We start from the raw sequence: 18,883 nt of genomic DNA on the forward strand, positions 1-18,883 counted from the left end.
TATCTAGACTGATCAGGGACTCCAGGCACCCCTAGAGTATTTTGTGAAATGACCTTGCCTTCACCATCATGCACTCTGGCACTCCACCTGGAGACCAGAGGGGTGTCCCTCCCACTTGGTATGGATGACTCAGAATGAAGCAGGCCGACTTCATTTAGTTCAAGGCAGTGTTTTCTCTGGAAACTTCAGCAAATTGTTTTGTTAGTAATTTGGAAACTAGAAACTGAGCTTTCCCTAGATAGTAGTGCTGCCTTGTGTGCGATCAAGGGCACCACTAAATATCTCGTGATGGGTCTGTGGAGGGGTGAGAGAAGTGGGGAACCTCTACCCCTACCCCAGCCTGTTTCAGAGAACTGCCCTTTGGCCCCACCTCCCTTCCTCCACTATTGACATCAGATGCTTGTCTTCTAAAGGCAGGAAAGGTTGAAAGCTCTTACTTCTTTGGAAAGTCATGCTCCATTTCTAGAACCTTATCAGTGAGCTGAGGTGGCTTGTGCTGAAAGCTTGTGAGCTCTGTCTCACCAGTGACCAGAGAGGTCACTCACCCAAGAAACCCAGTTCCTGCTGGGGCAGGTCACAGCAGCTGTCCCAGAGCAGTCACTCCGTACCACAGATGGCAGAGGGATTTTGGTCCCTTTGCTTATTCATTCTCCAAACATTCAGGTGGTGGCTTTGGCAAGAGCCTCTTTGACCAGGCAAATTCCCAGCCTGGTCACTTGACCGGAGCCACACTGTCTGAAATAATCTTTAGTGATCCTATTTCCCATCTAGTCTATTTTGTGGGAGGTAGAAAGTTGTGTTTTTTTTCCCCCAGAGCTAAGCTCTCTCTTAAGGGTGTGCTTGATGGAGAATCAACCAATGAGAGTTGCTCCACGTTTATCATCAGTGTTCTCCTCCAACCCCTCCACCTTCTCCAGCACCCCCCTCCTTTGTTGCACTTGATCAAGTACACGTGTTTCATCTTCAAAATAAAAATTTATTCAATCTGTAACAAGAACATTGGATCTGCACATTTGCGCACAAGTTCACATTTAAAAACAGCGGAGCACATCAGTAATAAAAAAATCTATGATACAAGTGGAACATCCCAACCACCAGGAAGATTAAGGAAGGAGATGAGACCACTCTATATTCTGCTTCAAATGCCTCAAAAAGGTCCCAGAGATTCCAGGGAGCACCTGCTTTTAATAAAATGCGAGCATAAAAGTTTGGGGTGGCCTGGGGTAAAGGTAACAGTCAGTGGGAGAGTCTTTTGGACTTGCTTTCCACATTTAGAACAAGTCTTACAAAATAAAGTAGAAAGAAAAAAAAAAAAGGCACCTTAAGCTATGCCAAGCAAACCAAAATCCAGTAAAACATAAAAACCAAACAATTCCCTGTGGGCTTACTGGCTGGGAAACATTTCAGGGCCGGTTCCCCAGTTTTCAGGTTGGGTCATCAGCTCAAGTTAAGCCCTGGGTATAAGCTCTGCATGTGTATACAGGATGCTGCCACCAGGGTCGCTGTGAGGACACAGATGGCAGCACAGTCATATACCCCTTGAGGCATCTTCAAGCCAATGGGGGATGATTCCAGTTTAGAAATCCTGTCCTAGGTCTCTGGGGCACTGAGAAAATGAGGCTGGTTCTCTTTCCACAGGAGGAGCCAGGCCCAGTCACCCTCCACTTCCGGGCTGGAAAAGTACTGAAGCACCTTGCAGTCACTCTCCATAGCATCAAAGGACCCCAGCCCGGCGAGAAGGGTTAGGAGTGTGCAGCTTCCTGCTTTTTCCTAACACAGGTGTCGGATGAGTTGAGGCAGCAAATACATTTATGCCTAACACATGCCTGATCTTTTAGTTTGGAAGGGAAAACAAAGTCCAAGATATTTTTAAGTTGGATTGGTGCTGAAAGAGCTAAAATTTCATCTCATCCACCATCAAAAAGCAAAACAAAATGAAACAAAAACGACACTAGCCATTCACCATTACGACCATCACTATAAGACGCCATCACTGAGAAAATGACAACTATTTCCATACAGAGTGTTGGATGGGAGTGCAGGACACAGATGGAAGTCAGCTCCAGGTTTCCCCATTGACCCATGAGGGCTGACCGCTATGGCCATGCTCTGTGTGAGGACTCACGGGACAGCCAGGGCTGGGTGCCTGGAAGAGGAGGAGATTGAGCGGCCATCAAGATGATGCACGTTTTAATACCCACAATGTAAACACAGTATCCACAAATAGTTGTCCAAAAAGCCAAAGAATGGCTTTATTTAAAAATTTTGAAATGCCCTTAAAAGTGACCTTTTTTGCATAATGCTTTCTTTCTTAAAAGAAAAAAAGAGAAACAACTCCCACAAAAACATCTTTACCAAACATGTCTAGATCACTTCAGAACTGAGATCCTCAGATGGAACAGGTGAATGTTTCTGTGAGCTGCTACGTCTCAGAAGCTTCATGTCTATCCAACAGTATTTGTCTAGGGCCCTTTAGCAGGAAGGGACCTCCGAGCCTAGGCTGTCAACCTCAGGCAATTCTTGGAGCTCTTAGTAGTTCCCAAAATGAGAAAGAGGAAATACCAGTTGGGATAAAGGTACAGAACCAGGAAAATGCTAGATAAAGAGCCTGAAGAGGCTGAGATGCTAGGAATGATCCCAAACATTCAGAATCTGAAAGGCAACCAAAATGAGGAGAGACGAATGTTACTACACTACAGTACTACCTTTCTACTATAGTATACACTACTCCTAAGTGTTTCTAAAATCAGGAAACGGTTGGGGTTTCTCTCCTTCCTACCGACCAGGTAACCATGCAGATTACAGCTCAAAATCTGTGTGCTCCTGGGGCTTTTACCCCATGCACCAAAATGTTACTCTTTTTACACACACACACACACACCCCTCCAGAGAAATTTAGAGTCAACTATGATGGTTTTCAAAATAAAGCTAAAGAGAGGCACTGAGTAAGAGGTCAAGACTTTTTCTATTCATCTATTAGACTTTTCCTTTTCATCTCTGTTAATCGACTAGACCTGCTGTTCTGGGTCTGGGTTTTCCATGAACAGAAATGGGAAATAGGCCACCCAAGATTATCAAAAAGTTTGGAGAGAAGAAAGTCTGGAAAGTCCTTGACAGCTCGTCACGCACTTTCTCTGGACATCTCTCTGCTATGTAAGTAACACAGACCACTCAGCTGTGGGAGTCTGAGAGGGCTGGCAAAACCCCATGGCATGGCTGAATTACAGACCCTGTGTAGAGGATGTTTATTTAGGCAGGAAAATAAATTATTAAAAAAGAAAAGAAAAGAAAGTTAAAAAAAAAAAAGGAAGGCAGAGCAAGACCATTTACTCTTAAAAAAAAAGTTTTTCTTCACAGCATTAGAGGGTTTCCTCCCCACCTTTGTTGTTATTTAATGCAGTGAGAGTGAGCATTAAACACAGTCACAGGGGAGAGAGAGAACAGTGCAAGCCTGTTGATCCTGCTCGTACTGCTTAATGTGAGGGATGCTGTCATCTCCAGGGGTTAGCGTGAGTGGAGACCATTCTCTTCACCTCCACGCAAATCCTCCTCTCCCCACCCCTGCCACTACTTCCTGTCCTTTCCCCGTCACACTGGTGACGGAACTGCCTCAACAAGACAGGGCAGCCTAGATGGGTGAGCCCTGGAAATTCACAGCCCTGTCTTGCAAGCCTCCTCACGCTGGGACATACCACCTAACAAAACACTTTACAACACATTAAATATCCAGGAATCACAAAGGTCTGTGGATGATACATTTGAACATTTACAGAAACTATTCAGGGACAGCAGAAGTACATATAATTACTACACCACAAAGACACTTACAGCAGGTTTCTGTCCAATCCACCTCCCAGCAGTGATGTCAGACCCAACCACAGCTTCTATGGCAACTGGATTCACAGCTCCTTTTGAGCACCTATGAGTGGCCTCAGTCCACTTTTTCTCTCTCCTTTGGGTCATCCTACTACCTGCCCCCACCACACTCTGGCCTCTGACATCACCTTGACAGTCTGTGCACCTGTCTTTTCCTCTTGGTGCTGTGATGAACCAAAAACCTAAACCAAGTCTGCACTCAGTCAATCTCTCAGCAGTGTGGACATCAAGCAAAGCAAACAGAAAGCAAATTTGCAAACCTCTCAGTTGTGACGAACTGCAGAGGTGCTTCGTTCCAGGCTAAATGTGCTTTCTGTAAGAAGCTCAAACAGGCTGCGGCAGGTGCTCCACTACAGCAGCAAAGCAGCAGCATCCTAAATGGAGTCATTAAGGGTGCCAGCCCTTGGCCGAGGCCTCCCTGCAGCTTTTCAGCCTGACCCATTAGGAGCTTCCACCCTGGGCAGCAGTAACACTTGTACACGCTCCCTGGCTGTGGTTTAGCTATGGGCAAATAACGTTCTGGGAGTTCAGTCTCCAAGAGAAATCAGCCTTCAGTCAAACTGTGATCTAATGGGAGCCTTTAGGGGTTTCTCTGAGGAGGAAGTTACTAACGCATAATTTGGCAGGAGCTGGCGGTTAGTCTCCATTTAAACAAAACTACTGCCAACCTCTACAGATTCCTACCAGCACCCCCGAGTCTGATGTCTGTGTTTTCCAGTTGCAGCTTTACTCGTTCTTAAGAAAATAAATCAAAAAGACCCTACAACGTCAACAACAAAACATTCTAAGAAAGCGTCAACATTATGTACATAAATACTGCATATAAACTAAGGAAATGACAAATCTTCCAGGAAAAGAAAAAAGAACTTATGTCAAGTGTTAACAGTCAAAATATCGAAAAGAAAACTTTGCATTCAATGGAGGTTATACACATGTAACAATTCAAAGGTCATCTATGAAATTAAAAAAAAAAAAATAGGCAGCACTGGGAGAAACAACATGAGGGAGGAAAATAAATTGGAAAAAAATATGGCCATTAAACTCAGAAGGCCCACAGAATTATTCAAGTAATGGAAGGGTTAAAACCCTACATATGTATTCATTTTACAAGAACACACTGACTTTCAATTGCTGTTTTTCAAACTTGTCCCTATTGTTGTTCAAACTTGTCTTGATTGAGAGGATGCTGCAGAGCACATTTCCTGGCAGGGAGAGCCAGGATGACCACCTGTGGGGAGCCCACCGACCCAGAAGATCCTGGGCAGTAACCTCCCCACCCCTGACTTTACCTCCTCCTTCTCTTAGGCTTTCCCCTACAGAAGAACCCTCAGGTTTCATTTGGGGCGGAAGTTCACTTTTAATTAAAAATTATTTGCTAGGAAAAAATGGATTTGCTTGATAAGCTTACAAAGCCAGCCATTATCATTATCATTTCTTCATGGAATACCAGAAGAAATGGATTCTGGAAGACCCCCTTTGAAAGCAAAGCAGAACCTGCCCACTTCAGGAACTCCAATGGGCTGGGGACCAAGGCTGAGAACACTGTGCTGTCTGGCTGTCCTTCAGCCCATCCGATGCATCAGGTCTAGAGACCAAACCATCATCACACAGGCCCAGGGAGCACTTCCAATTTCTAGCTTCATCCCCACCCTCCCCATCTGCTTCCTTCTTCAATCAGGCAAGCATGCCTTTTTTCAGAGGGCAAAATGAGGAGCAGGTGGCAGTTGACTGAAAAACAGCAATTTGACTTTGATAAAGGTGTTCTATGAAAATGAGTCTTTTTTGAGGTTTGAATTTTCTAAAAATAAAAAATGATAAAATGGTCTTGCTGTCCAAATCAATCTCTTTCTCTCTCTTTCTCACACACAGAGAAAAAGCCCAAACCCTGCATGCGCCAGAACAGTAAAATGACAACAAATATTATAAAATTAACCAATAAAGTGCATGTTCCTTACATATTACACCTGCCCCTTTTACAAACATTTCTTATAGAAAGTCACATGTGTAGGCTCAGAATCACATGGTATTATAGAAGGGGTTGGTTGTCCGTTTTTTATCATTTGCTTTTTTCAGTCTCCTAAGGGGGTGAGTTCTGCCATGCTGCTGACGGGGCGCCACAGCCAGCCCTGGAGCTGGGCCTGCACACTGCTGTCCCTGGGTCTGTAGCAAAGGAAGGCCTCCTTCAGAACTAGTCAATTCAGGTCCTGCCCTGGGGAGCAAACACTGCTGACTGTGACCAAATTCTTTGGCATACTGCACCAGAGGCCTCTCCACTGGCTTGCTCTGTGCGATACACTCTGTTGTTCTGAGTTGCTCTACAAAATACTTGGTGGGTTCCAGGTTCTGGGAGGCATCTGAGTTTTCTGGGGGCTCCTGGACCTCCATGGCATGCATGCCTGAGTCTGTTCTGATGAAGGGCTGAAGCAGTTTGAGATGAGGGGACTCAGAGGACACAGGTTCCCTCTCTGGTAGACGGTCTTTACAGAGGTCCAGGTAACCTAACTTGGCGAGGGAAGCTGAACGCCTGATTTGGGATGGTTTGGTGAGCCCTACCTGGCAAATTGCTTGGGACTCAATTTCTTTCGCGTTCTCCTTCACCACACTGGGGCTGTGGCTGAGACACTGTACACTGTCACTACTAGAGCTTTGTGGGAGTCGAGAGGCTACAGGTGATGGGTCCAGTTTTTCTTGTGACGCCCCAATCTTGTCACCAAGTTTGCTAATTAAACTTAGGTCTTCGCTACTTAATTGGGAGCCCTTGTATGGCACTACATTGCCACTGGAGAGGGGACCCTCTTGACTTCCTTCCCAGCTGCCCTGCTCTGCAGAGGGCTCGCTGTCTGTGGTGCTGCTTTGCTCTGTGCAGCCTTGCAGGTGAACCACAGTCTGGGGATGCAGGTAATCCAAGCTGGCAGATGGTACGTGGGTTGTGTGACTAACAAAAGGCGCTGCTGTCTTCAGGGCTGTTGCCGGGCTGTTGCCCCAGTCTTCCGGACTGCTCAGGGTTGAGGTCGGGTTGGTGGGCCTGTTGTGTTCAGGAGAGGAAGAACGAGGCAGAGGTAGCACTTTGGGGTGCAGAGCAACCTGGTTGGGGCCCAGAGTCCTGTTCAGATTTTCATCCAACGCACAGAGGACAGTAATGGACTTCTCCACTTTCACTTTCCTCAGTCCTTGCTCCCTACTCTTTTCACTGGTGACTATGTCACCCCCTGGCCCAGAGTGATTGGGTGATGTAACTGTGTGGGTATATTCAATGATTTCTATCTTCTTGGGAAGGGGAAGAGGGACTGCCTGCGTCTCAGATCCCTGGCATGAAACCACAGTCCTCTGCTCTGTCAGGACTCCTTCCTGCTTTGTTCTAGTACCTGACCCTGGGCACTCTTGAGGAGCAGGCAAAGGGTGAAACTCCAGTGGCTCAGGTGCTGGAATCATGGCATTTTGCTCAGAATAGGGTAGTGAGCCAGCCTCGGACCCAGTGCATTTCCCTTTGCCCTTGTTCATCTCTGGTTCCTTGGGGACAAATGAATGTTCTAGGGTGGCTTCATCACTCTTCCCTTTTGGTGCTAGGTCTGGCACAGAAGAATCATTCTTGGAATTCTTACGAGTAGATGATGAGGTACAAGCAGGGGCAGTACCATGGTGCTCTTGCTCCTGCCGTAAGCGCTCCTCAAACTCCAAGGTGGCTCGCCTCACGGACCCAGGGCACCACTTGGCACCTGGGTGTATCCCTGGGCCCCAGAGCTCTTGTTCCCCTTCAGCTGGTTCCTCTTCTTCCAATTCTGAGGTGAATGAGTGTGTGGTTAGGCAGCCTTCTGGGTCCCACTTCCCTGAGTCTTTGGCTAGTTCGGGCTGGGCTGTGCAGGAACCCTCATTCTGCTCCAGATTTCCAGGTTTGTTCTCCAGGGCCTGGGCCCTCTCGAAGGGCAGCTCATGGACGGTGTGCTTCTTTGGTGTATGGCATGGGTTGGATAGGAGGTCTCCTTTCAGTTGAATCTGTCCAACTCCTTGACTGATGGATTCAATCTCAGTGACGATTTCTTTCACCGACATCACATTTTCTGAGTGAGACTGCAAGAAGACATCTGGGCTGACCAGTTCTGAGATTGCCTAAGAGGAGAAAAAAGTGTGATGGTTATGACCAATCATAGTCTAATTGAAAATGCCAGATTTTCTGCTTCCTAACCCTCTAATCCAGAACCTTCTGCCTTTGAGGACACAAATCATGGAATGCCTGGGACCGTCCTCTGCCTGGGACTGTACTCTGACCATCTGTTTTATCATACAAGACAAAAACAGATTCATCAAAGGAAGAGACACAAAATTAGTTACAGGGTGTATCACTGTCTACTAAGCTTTCTATTCTGCTTACTCAAACAGGATTCCAACCCAGTATCTTGCTCCAAAAACGAACAGCAAATAGCCTTGGAGGCTCCTGTAATCCTTATTTTTCTAAGACCATGAGCCTGAAGGATTTAGGCCATACTAGGGTAAATGAAATCTTTCTTCTTTGGCCTATCAACTTCTAGTTTGATCCTAACCAAGGGGAAGAGTTCCATTCAAGGGCTCAGTGGCCACCTTAAATATGCCCAGTGTTAGATGGGCACGACGGGTGAGGCTATCATCTGATGTCTGATTTGGAGACTCACTGCTCTCTTCTCTCTTCTGTCTTGCCAACTTGCATCCACGTGCTCCTACTGCTTCTCCTAGCAGTAGCATCCCAGCACACGAGGGCTCCCTGTACCTGAGTGCACAATTCCTAGGTTTCACATGGCTCCTTCTGGGAAAGGTTTACTTGGCTTATGCAGTCACGTGCCTGAGCAAACTTAGCAACAGCGACTCTCTGACATTTTACTGTTCTACCACTTACAAATTCCCAGATGGATTTAGAACAAGGCCAAAGAAAATTGGCCAATGCAAAATCAAGTCCTATTGTAAAAGAATAGGAATTTCAAAACCTGGAAATGGCCCTTGGAGACCTCTTAAAGTGGCATCATCATGATCATTAATCTATTTTGTTAACATTTTGATAAGCCTCCGAAGTATGACATTTGCCTAGGAATTGTTCTGGTCTTTCTCCTTCAAAAGAGAGGCAGGGCTAGTACAAATGAACAAGGTCAGTTATGCCTTTGGGAGACATCTGCTGGGACAACAGGCAGAGGCAAATTTGCCAAGACTGGGAGTGAAGCCACAGTAGGCCCGGTGAGTGCATGGGCTGTGGAGAGAGTGCTCAGATGACCAGGGACTTTGCAGAAAAGCTATTTCTGTCAGAGCTGCTACACCCATTGGTCCAAAGGAGAGCTCAAGCATTCTCATCTCCCAGTAGAAAAGAAACAGAGGCATAGCCTTTGGGGAGAGGAGACAGAAGCAGAGTCAATGATTGCCTGGGTAGTTCAGAAGAGAGAGAGCAGATGAGTAATGGACGAGGTGGTAAATACAAGTGGACAGATGTCAGGAGAGATCAAAAATCTAGTCAGCTCCACTGAAATCATTAAGTAAAGTTTAGTCTGTTAGAGTAAATCATTTACTTCCCAACTACTCTATTACACTGATCTAAGATATCACTGTTTTTAAGATGCATCCCGATTTCAGAAGTGTCAAAATGAGAATAAGTGTGAGTCTTAGAATTGATGATATATGGTGATCCTTTTCTTGGTCTGTGATGGCTCATAAGAGCTCATATGCCACTAAGAGGAATCTTGGGATTCTGTTGGCTCTCAAATCATTTCCCCAAACCATCCCTCAATTCTTGAATACCCCAGGGTCTATGAGGAACAATTCAGAAACATATTAACAGCAAGAATAGCATGGCAATCAGTTGCTACTCCAACACCCATTTACATATGTCTAGTCTTTGAATTTTCTGAGACAGAAAGAATTTCCCAAACAAATCCATCTCCTCAGAGAGAGACAGGTCCCACTTGGGCAGCACAAGAGCCCCCTGCCCTTTATTACTGGTGAGATTCGATCTCAACTGTGGAGGTTGAGGGAGGGGACCTCTCCTTGTTCAGCCAGGACATTTGTCTTGGCTAATCCCTTCTTCCCTCATTCCCTCAGAAGTGCTTCCAATGACACCAAAAACCTGGAAAGATAAATTTCACAAAAGGAAACTGATGTAAACAGTTTTTAAACCCTAAGTTTTCAAGGAAAGTCTCAGTCAGACTGTCTCTCCTATACTGCCTTGCTAAATCTTTAGCAACATTAAAAATAAAGTGAACACAGCAGAATCCCAAATATTCTGTCTTCGGAGAGAACCTCATGAGGTGGGGAGCCATCAAGGTAGTTTTTACCTTTGACTGCTCCTCATCTATTGAAGATTCTTCAGAGGCATGGGGAGTATTACTCAAAGAGCTGCTTCTCTGGTCATCAGCTGTCACTTCAGAAGGGGCTACTTCTACCATTGACAGTCGACAGCTCTCACTCCTTCCTCCACCCAGTTCCTCCATCCTTGAGTGGGAAAAAGATCGGGAGCGGGTTTCTTGGGAAAGTTCTACAAACTTCTCTAGGGCGCTAAAAAAATCAATGCGATCTGTACTGAAATCTGAGACTTCAGCCTGGCAACTGGGTTGGGGGCTCGGTGACTCAGGATCAGGGGACATGGGGAGATCTTTCAGGCGAGATGTCAATTCTTCCATAGGCAGTAAGTGGACATTCATGTCTGCTTTCAGAGCATCTGTCTCCAAATCTTCGACTGTTAAGTCTGGGAACTTGTTGGCCATTTCTGGGGCCTGTCCAGGTTGGATTAAGGCTTTGGATGCATGGCAATTGTCAAGAGGGAATTTTGACTCATTGAGACAACATCCTGATGAGCATCCATTGATGTCATTTAGGTTTAATTCATCTTCAATCTGTCCGGCATGTAATTCCCTAGAAGTAAACTCCAAGCAGATCACTCTTTCTTTGGTACACAGGCCTTTCTGATTTTCATCTTGTGGGACGACATGTTCCACAAAGACGGGGGATATGGGTGGGTGACTCTCCATGGTCTTCACCTCGGCAATCTGGTCTGCTGAGGTGGTGATCTCCTTCTTGTTGAGTTCTAGCCCTGGTTTGCAGATGGGTTCGTGGTGGTCTGAGAGGTCACTATCTGAATGAGATCTCCAGAGCTTGTTATGCCGCTGTTTGCTGTGGAGAACATACACAGGAAACACTTTACTCTGGTTTGTGAACACAATCAGCACCCACCCAGGAAATCGCTCCCAGATAAATTTAAATCTTAACCTGCAAATGCTTTGTTAATGCCCACTGGATGTAGGCAATAAACATTTGAAAAGATGCTCAATTTAACTAATAACAAAACAAAGACCAAAAAACAAAAACAAAGCAAAACAGCAAAAAACAAATCTGAGATCTGATATTTTACCTATCAGACTGACAAGAGCCAACATGGTTGCTAACAGCCAGTGTTGATGGTGGTGTGGCCAAACAAGCCCTCTCATATACAGGTGGGAGGAATGTGAATTGTAGATTCTTTTCTGTGTGTGAGGAAGATTGACCCTGAGCTAACATCTGTGCCAATCTTCTACTTTATGTGGGATGCTGCTGCAGTGTGGCTTGATCAGCAGTGCTGGGTCCACATCTGGGATCAGAACCTGCAAACCCCAGGCCGCCAAAGCGGAGTGAGCGAACTTAACCACTACGCCAGCCCTGAACAGTAGAATTTTTAAGAGTGAAATCTAGCAGTAGCTCTCAAAATTTAACCCTTTAACCAGCAAATCTTCCTTTAAGAATTTTTCTTGGAGAAATACTACTATAAGTGCACAAAGATACACATATAAGGACGTTTGCTATAACACTGTGGAACTAAAAAATTAGACACCAAAAAAAAAAAAGAGGATTTATTTAAATTACAGTGCATACACTTAGATGCTATGAGGCTGTTAAAAAGTCAGGTATTTTAGTGGAATGATGTCCAAGGTATAGTATTAAGTGAAAAAGCATGTTGAACACATTTGGAATGGTCAGTTCCCATGTTAGAATACGTATAGGAAAATATCTGGGGGAAAATCACCAAACTGTTAACAGTGTTTCTTTCAAGGAAGGCAGAATACTTTTAGGGAGGACTTTACTTTCTATACTCAGTAGTTCTATAATTTTGTAATTTTTAAAATAATGAGCATGTTTCACACTAATAACCAGAAAAAGAAAACTAAAACAGTATCCAAGTAACACAAAGAGACCTACTCTATTGGAGCCCATTACAAGTCCTCATAATTGGGATGAAGAGCTGATATAGGATTAACCACTGACTTGGAAGAGTGAGGAGGGTGGTAATCTTTCCCGAATTAGAAAGCGAAGATGAGGGTAGTAAACCTGGAGAAAAGGGTTGCTAACAGAATGGAATAGGATGAGCATGAAGTACAAGCCCCTTTCATACAGATCTCTGGATAAAAACGATAAAGCTTAGGTGACACCTGGAAAAGCAGGTGAGCCAAAGGAAGACCACACACACACATCCATCTTTTAGGTTAATTTTATGGAGAGAAGGTCTGATGTGGGGATGAGATTTCATTTCAAACCACATTCTCTAACAAGGAAACAGTTCCCAAAGCCCTAGCCAAAAAAAGAGAAAGGTGGCCCTGTGGCTGGTCAGGATCCTGCCCAGGGAACAGGTCGTTAAATGTGGCATTTAGGGGAGTGTTTTCCATGACTTACAAGCTGCTGAAGAGTTACCTAACCGCAGGGTGGAATGGGAAACAGCCCAAAACAACTCACCCCGGGCTCAGAGCCACGCCTGCCTCGGCTGCTTGCGAATCTCTGCTGAGTCATTCGCCTGCACTAACGTGAACCCCTGCCCGTTCTCAGTTCTGCACCTGCTCTCACCTCCCACTGCCTGTCTGCTGCTTGGGTGGGGCTCTCTCTGACTCAGAACTGCACAGGAGAAGGGTGCTTTTCCGGGTAGGGAGCAGGTCAATCTGTTTATGAAGACAAGCTATAATCAATTAGCTGGGTATGAGGTAGGGTTTTCACCCTTTCTAAGCTGCACAAACTCTAGCCACCCCTAGGAGGAGACAACATATCGGACATCCCAAAGGAGTGAGTAGCTGTGGAGAGGGGCAAGCTGCTTGATTGGATAGGTGGGACCTAAAACTGTGACCAACAGATGCCAATGTGCGTCCTTTTAAAGTTTCTTCTTTTATATCTAGACAGCCTTGTTTTCTGAGCTAAATATGACTATGTTCTCCAATTTCTATTCCTCAACTATCATGAGGATGTTCAAACCTGCACCAACTCCTCCCAGACACCATGGCAGGCAATTCTTGTGATGCAAATAACTAGGAAGACATCTCTCAGGGAGTACCTGTTCTCACCTTTCTAATAATATAAAAGAACAGCTTATCTTATCAGTCTGCAGGCAAATGAGATGTCTTCATGATCCCAAGAACCTACCAAAGTAAGATTTTTTTAAACAGCCTAGAAATCACTAATTAATCAGGAAGGAATGAGAGAGTGAAGTTATGCCAATAGGCACAAACAGTGCAGGTTTCAGAGGAAGTGGCTGACATCATAGCTGCTTTGCCCAGCAGGGATTTCCTCCTCTTCCTGGGGGAGACAATCATCAGAAAATATTGAGTCAGGGTTCTGGAATTAAACTGACACTTACAAAGGAGAATGAAAAAATCCCAATCCAAAGAAAGGTCTGATTCTGTTGCCTTTTTCATTTTTGCAATGGGACCTGCAGGGAGAGTGGCAGGCAGCCCTCTGATATTCATTACCCTGGCCTTTGAAGCACTGCTACTCCATGTGCTCCTTCCTGATCCCCTCCCCCGACCTCTCCCTCAGGGATTATCAACCTCTGTTCCGAATTTTGTGCTTATCATTTCCTTCTTTTTATAGTGTCATCACACGTTTTGTTCTTAATATACTGCTTAGTTTTACATATTTTGAACTTTATATAAATGAAATCATACTGTATGTTTTCTACAACTGCTTTTTTTTGCCTAAGATTATGTTTTTAGACTCATTGACGAGTGGAGCTATAATTTCATAGAGTGTAATGAATATGCTGCAATTTATTTCTCCATACGGTTGATGAACAGTTTGGCTATCACAAACACCAATGTCATAGACATTCTTGTGCCTGGTGCACACTTTGGTTTCTCGAAGGTGTTATACATAGGAGTGGAAAGGGTGGGTCCAGGGCATGGATGCATCATCAGTTTTACTCTGTAAAACCAAACTGTTTTCTGATGAAGCTCTTTTGCAAGCCAGTTTTTCTAATGCTCTGTCACTGGTAGGGGATAGATGTAAGACATCAGATCATATTTATTATTTTAAACTTTTATGTTTAAACTCAGCTGACTCTCCCCACCTCTTCCACGTAGGCAGCAAGTAAACAAGTTGCCAAAAAGAACTTCAGAGTTGGTTTGATGGTTAGATGATGCAACCAAGTCTCAAGTTCTTTTTTCCCTGGACTGGCCTCTGACCTGAATTTGGATTCACATAAACACACTGACACACATGAGATGACTAGGCCGTTCTGGGTAAGAATTTGGCTCTTTACTTAATAAATGAACAAGAAGGAAATCTAAACGACAGGACGCATATGACATCCCATTCCCTTGCCTCCACTTGCTTGCTTTCTTATTGTTTCACGTTTGGTGTATAAGCACCAACTCTGTTTGAGAAAGTTATATAGAGGAAAATACTGCTAAAAATGGAGTATCAGTTACAGTAAAATCAGACTGTTTATGGTTACTTCTTAGGGTATTAGGTAGCCTGTAGAAAGGAGAAGGAGGAAGAGAAAAAGCATCAATTGAGCATTTTCTGTGTTCTGTGCATGGTCCTAAATGCTTTAAGATTATTTCACTGCAAAGCTATTAAGAAAATCCTTTAAACCTCAATTGAGATTGGCTGTCACCTGACTAGGAATCCATGTCCTCTCATTCTCTGGTTCCCTCCTGCTGGCTGACCACTGTGCACCAGCTAACTAGACTTCAGTGTCTCCACCAGCAAAGCCAGGGTAAAAGACAACTCTGTCTCCTCTGGCCCTGGTGACATGGGCATCAAAGAATTAAAACTGACATCTATGAGGACATGTGGCACAAATTCTCCCTGGCCGCCACCCAGTTTTTCTTCCTTGCCCCTGATACACTGGAACCTAATATCACAGACACATGGTAAGGCTTGCAGATGCCTGAAATCTGAACTCGTCGAATGGAACATAAATCTGCCAGATAGCTGCATGATCAGAGTGCAGAATAACAAACAGGGCTGCTGGCAGTTTAATGGAAGGTTTCAACACACATACACACACACACACACACTCCCTCCTCCTGCCTCACTCCCATCCCCTGGCTATAAAAACAGAAAATATAAAATTAGATACGAACAGCATCAGTGGCTTTATGATACCTTCTCTTTTAGGTCTCAAGGAGAATATTAAATATTAGCTTTCCCCAGGCTCTTAAAAGACATAGTGAAAGATGCAGAAAGTCCCTTGTATTTCAGAGGAGCTGTCACTGTTTGGCCCACACCCTCACATCCTGATTAAGAGACATAACTAATTCATAAATCACTACAGGGACCTGGTGTCACCTTGGTAAACTTCTACCAAGAGATCAAAGTAGCAAGCTAACACCCTCAAACAGAGGGCTGCCACCTCAAGTTAAGCCACCCGTGCCAGCCTGGACAACCATGGGGCGAGAGAATGCTAGAACCAGGGCTCTGTCTCTTTGGGAAAATCCCCACATGCTTCCTGGGAGAGGATATGAAATACAAGATCTTAGCACCTGGACAGGAAATGGAATTTCTTTGTGAATAGAATGACTGGGATTTTTCTAAGGACTTTCCTCTCCTGGTCACCTAAGGTGCAAGGCTTGAGAGAGCTTCAGACAGTCACAGGAGTCTGGGGCTTCTCCTTTGCTCTTGTAGGCAAGCAGATCCTGGAGCAGTACTCCAGAGCTGGGCAAGAGTCTGTTGGGCCCAATTCACTTGGCAGGTAGCCCGCAAGTGCCGTTTCTTGACAACACATCACAGATCACAGACCCTAATGGCTGTATATCCAGCAGGCACCCCCACTCTTTTTCCTTACTGGCAGAGGCCTGATTTACTTTGGGTGTTCACTGTCCTATGGGTTCAGGGAATATGGCACTTCCCTGGATCCAGAGGGTGAATGTGAATTTGTTTTAGCCAGTCCAGGAAATTCTATTTTCCTGGCCAGCGATTAGTTTCAGGCATGCGACCCAGTCCTGGCCAACGAGTCTTGCGACGGGGAGTCTATTGGGGAGCTTCTGGGAAGGGTCTTCCCCCCTAATTGAAATGCCCATTCATTCAGCCAGATGCTGTGGAATTTACATGTAGATGCCTAGAAATGTGGCAGACATCTGGCAATCATGAGGAGAAAGTTCAAGGACCACGCCCTTCACCAAGGAAGGGAGAGCGCTGCAGTCCCTGATAACATCAGAGAGTCACTGCAGTCTACACCTGCGCTTCTTGTTACAAGAGATGTCAAACTGTCCAACTTTTCAAACTACCTGTAGCTGGGTCTTGGGCCAGGTATCTTCTGTTTGCCCCTGCAGATCCACTCTTCAGCTTTTCCACCCTGCTCTCTGCCCCAGAGGCTGATCTATGGACAACAGCAACAGGCCTCCTTGTCTTCTGATTTCCACAGGGTTTGGCTAATGGGGAGCCCCAGAAGTAGACTAGAAGGAGGAGAGTGAAGGCAAGCCATTTATTCCCCAAGCTCCTTTCCCTAAGGGTCATTTCAGGCTGGCTGTGTCCCTTGAATGAATGTTATTGCTCCTCTCTGAAGGTGTCTTTCTCTCCAGGAGTCTCCTTTCCTCTTTGGGCCAAGGAGCCATTACCAAACCAGCTCTGCTGATATAAGTCCCTTGATTCCGCTACAATCCCACACCTTTGTAAACGGTTACTTTATAAAACCCTCCTCAAATAATCCTAACCTGAGTATGCTGTTTTTTGTTGAGATCCTGAGTGATGGGGGTACTCTATTACTTGCAGCTGAAAGCAGCCTAAGTGATACGCCTAGTACTAGATTCTACTTCTTAAAATCCAGGAAACATCGCAACACAAGACATTTTGGGATCACTTCCCATTCCAGTTTCTAATGGAGTCAGTGTGTCTGTGGGCGGTGGGAGCAGTGGTTGGAGGGAGGAGGAGGAAATATATGGCACATGCGTAGTGTTGTTTTCTAGGCAGCCGTGGAGGAAGGAAACAACGAGAATTACATCTGAATAACCCTTCACAGTACATAATGTACATTTATACACACTTTTATTGACAATAACCCTGTGAGGTAGGGCTCTTGATTTTCATTTTATAGATGAGGTCAGGTGAGGATCAGAACTGTATAGTAACTTCTCAAAGCTGCAGCAAGGGGGTGAACCAGGAATGGAAACCAGATCTACTGACTCAAATTCTGTGTTTTGTTCACTCCCGAGGGCTTGCCCCTCCCTCCATGAATCAAGCCCAGGAAGGCAGGATGGAACCGAAAGGGAAGAGGTGGGGTGATTTATGGGTTTATGCTGCCCTTCTTATTCTCATCTAAGATTTTTCTGAAATTCCTTTAACATCTAAGAAAAACCACATATGCTAAAAAAAACCCAACCCAACAGCTTGCAGTAGCCTGGGATTCCAGAATAAATACTGAAATTGGCAGAACACATAGTATCCTTCCTCTCGATGGGTCACGTGAGGACACTGCCTAACATCCGTCGTCATGTGTGTGTCTGGGAATATACAATATTTATGTCTCATCCAACCACCAGATGCCTCTTTCTTGTGCCAAAAAGAACTGCTTTCCTACCTTCTGATCTAATCTAAAAAATGTCATCAAAACCTGGCCCCAAAGACTTATAAATTCTTTTTAAGTGGAGGAGACTTGAGTATCCTCCCAGCCTTCTCAGAGAACGGCTTAGATGAAATCATGCCAAGTTCTGAGTAAATGGGAGGAGTTTTTTAGTGGAAACCATAATGCTATGCTGTGGCTGCATTTTCACAATACTTCAGGGGTGGGAGGTTGGTCCCTCTGCCTGGATAGGCTGGAAGGCTATTTAACATTTTGTTCAGGGGAAACACAGCCCACATTCAAGAGTCAAGACCAAGTCATGAGACTCACTGGAGTCAAACTCTGGCACTAGCCCCAACTGCTTCTAGGCAGCTGTGCCTTCACTCTAACAAAACCACTACAACATGCCTACATGGAAAAAAACAAAGCAAAATCTAGCATTCCACAGAACTTCAGCACGTGGCATCTCAGGCAACTGATCCTTAAATCCAGTTTAATATCTGAATCTTTTTCCCAAGAGCAGCTGAAGGTGGTTTTCACCACCAAAGGGGTAATAAATAATGTAGTGAAATTAATTACTCATTTTATAACCAATTACTAAATTATTGCTGAAACAGCAAGTTCTTATTGATACAGGAAGATGTTCAGATCTAGTACTGGGTAGACAGAGAAAGACAACTACTGTATGGTATCACTTATATGTGGAATCTAAAAAAGCTGAACTCAGAGAAACAGAGAGTAGAATGGTGGCTACCAGCGGTGGGGGTTGGGAGAAAGGGGGGGATAGTGGTCAAAGGGTAGGAACTTCTAGTTATAAGATTACCAAGTTATGGGGCTCTAATGTACAGCACGGTGATTACAGCTAATAATACTGTATCATATACTTGACTATTGCTAAGAAAGAGCTTAAACGTTCTCACCACAAAAAAGAAATAGTAATTATGTCAAGGGATGGAGGTGTTAGCTAATGCTATGGTGGTAATCAGCTTGCAATATATAAATGTATCAAATCAACACACTGTACATCTTAAATTTACATAATGTTATATGTCGATTATATCTCAATAAAGTTGAGGCGGAAAAAAGGAACAGTGATGGTTAAGTGCAGTGTAAGTGCTCAATAAAGGTTTCTACAGTTGAGAGAGGAAAAAAAACACCTAGTATTGGGTGAAGAGGTAGGCTGAAGAGCAGTGTTTGTGAAAAAAAAAAAAAATCCATCAACATATGTGGCAAGAGTAAGACCTGGAGAAATAGGTAAGATAA

At 44.7% G+C, this 18,883-nt stretch overlaps 1 protein-coding gene across 7 annotated transcripts in view; it reads right to left on the minus strand.

The window, feature by feature from the left end:
• Positions 1–955: 955 nt before the first annotated feature.
• SSH2 (slingshot protein phosphatase 2) overlaps positions 956–18,883 on the minus strand; it is a 241,628-nt gene continuing 223,700 nt past the window's right edge. For all 7 annotated transcript variants that reach the window (XM_070225735.1, XM_023651643.2, XM_023651642.2 and 4 more), the window contains 2 exon segments: positions 10,164–10,998; positions 956–7,983 (listed from right to left, as the gene is read on the minus strand). In XM_070225735.1, the coding sequence (XP_070081836.1) occupies positions 5,893–7,983; positions 10,164–10,998 (2,926 nt within the window). In that variant the 3' untranslated portion in view covers positions 956–5,892.

The sequence above is a fragment of the Equus caballus genome, chromosome 11 (assembly GCF_041296265.1).
Source record: "Equus caballus isolate H_3958 breed thoroughbred chromosome 11, TB-T2T, whole genome shotgun sequence".
In the NCBI taxonomy this organism is placed as follows: domain Eukaryota; kingdom Metazoa; phylum Chordata; class Mammalia; order Perissodactyla; family Equidae; genus Equus; species Equus caballus.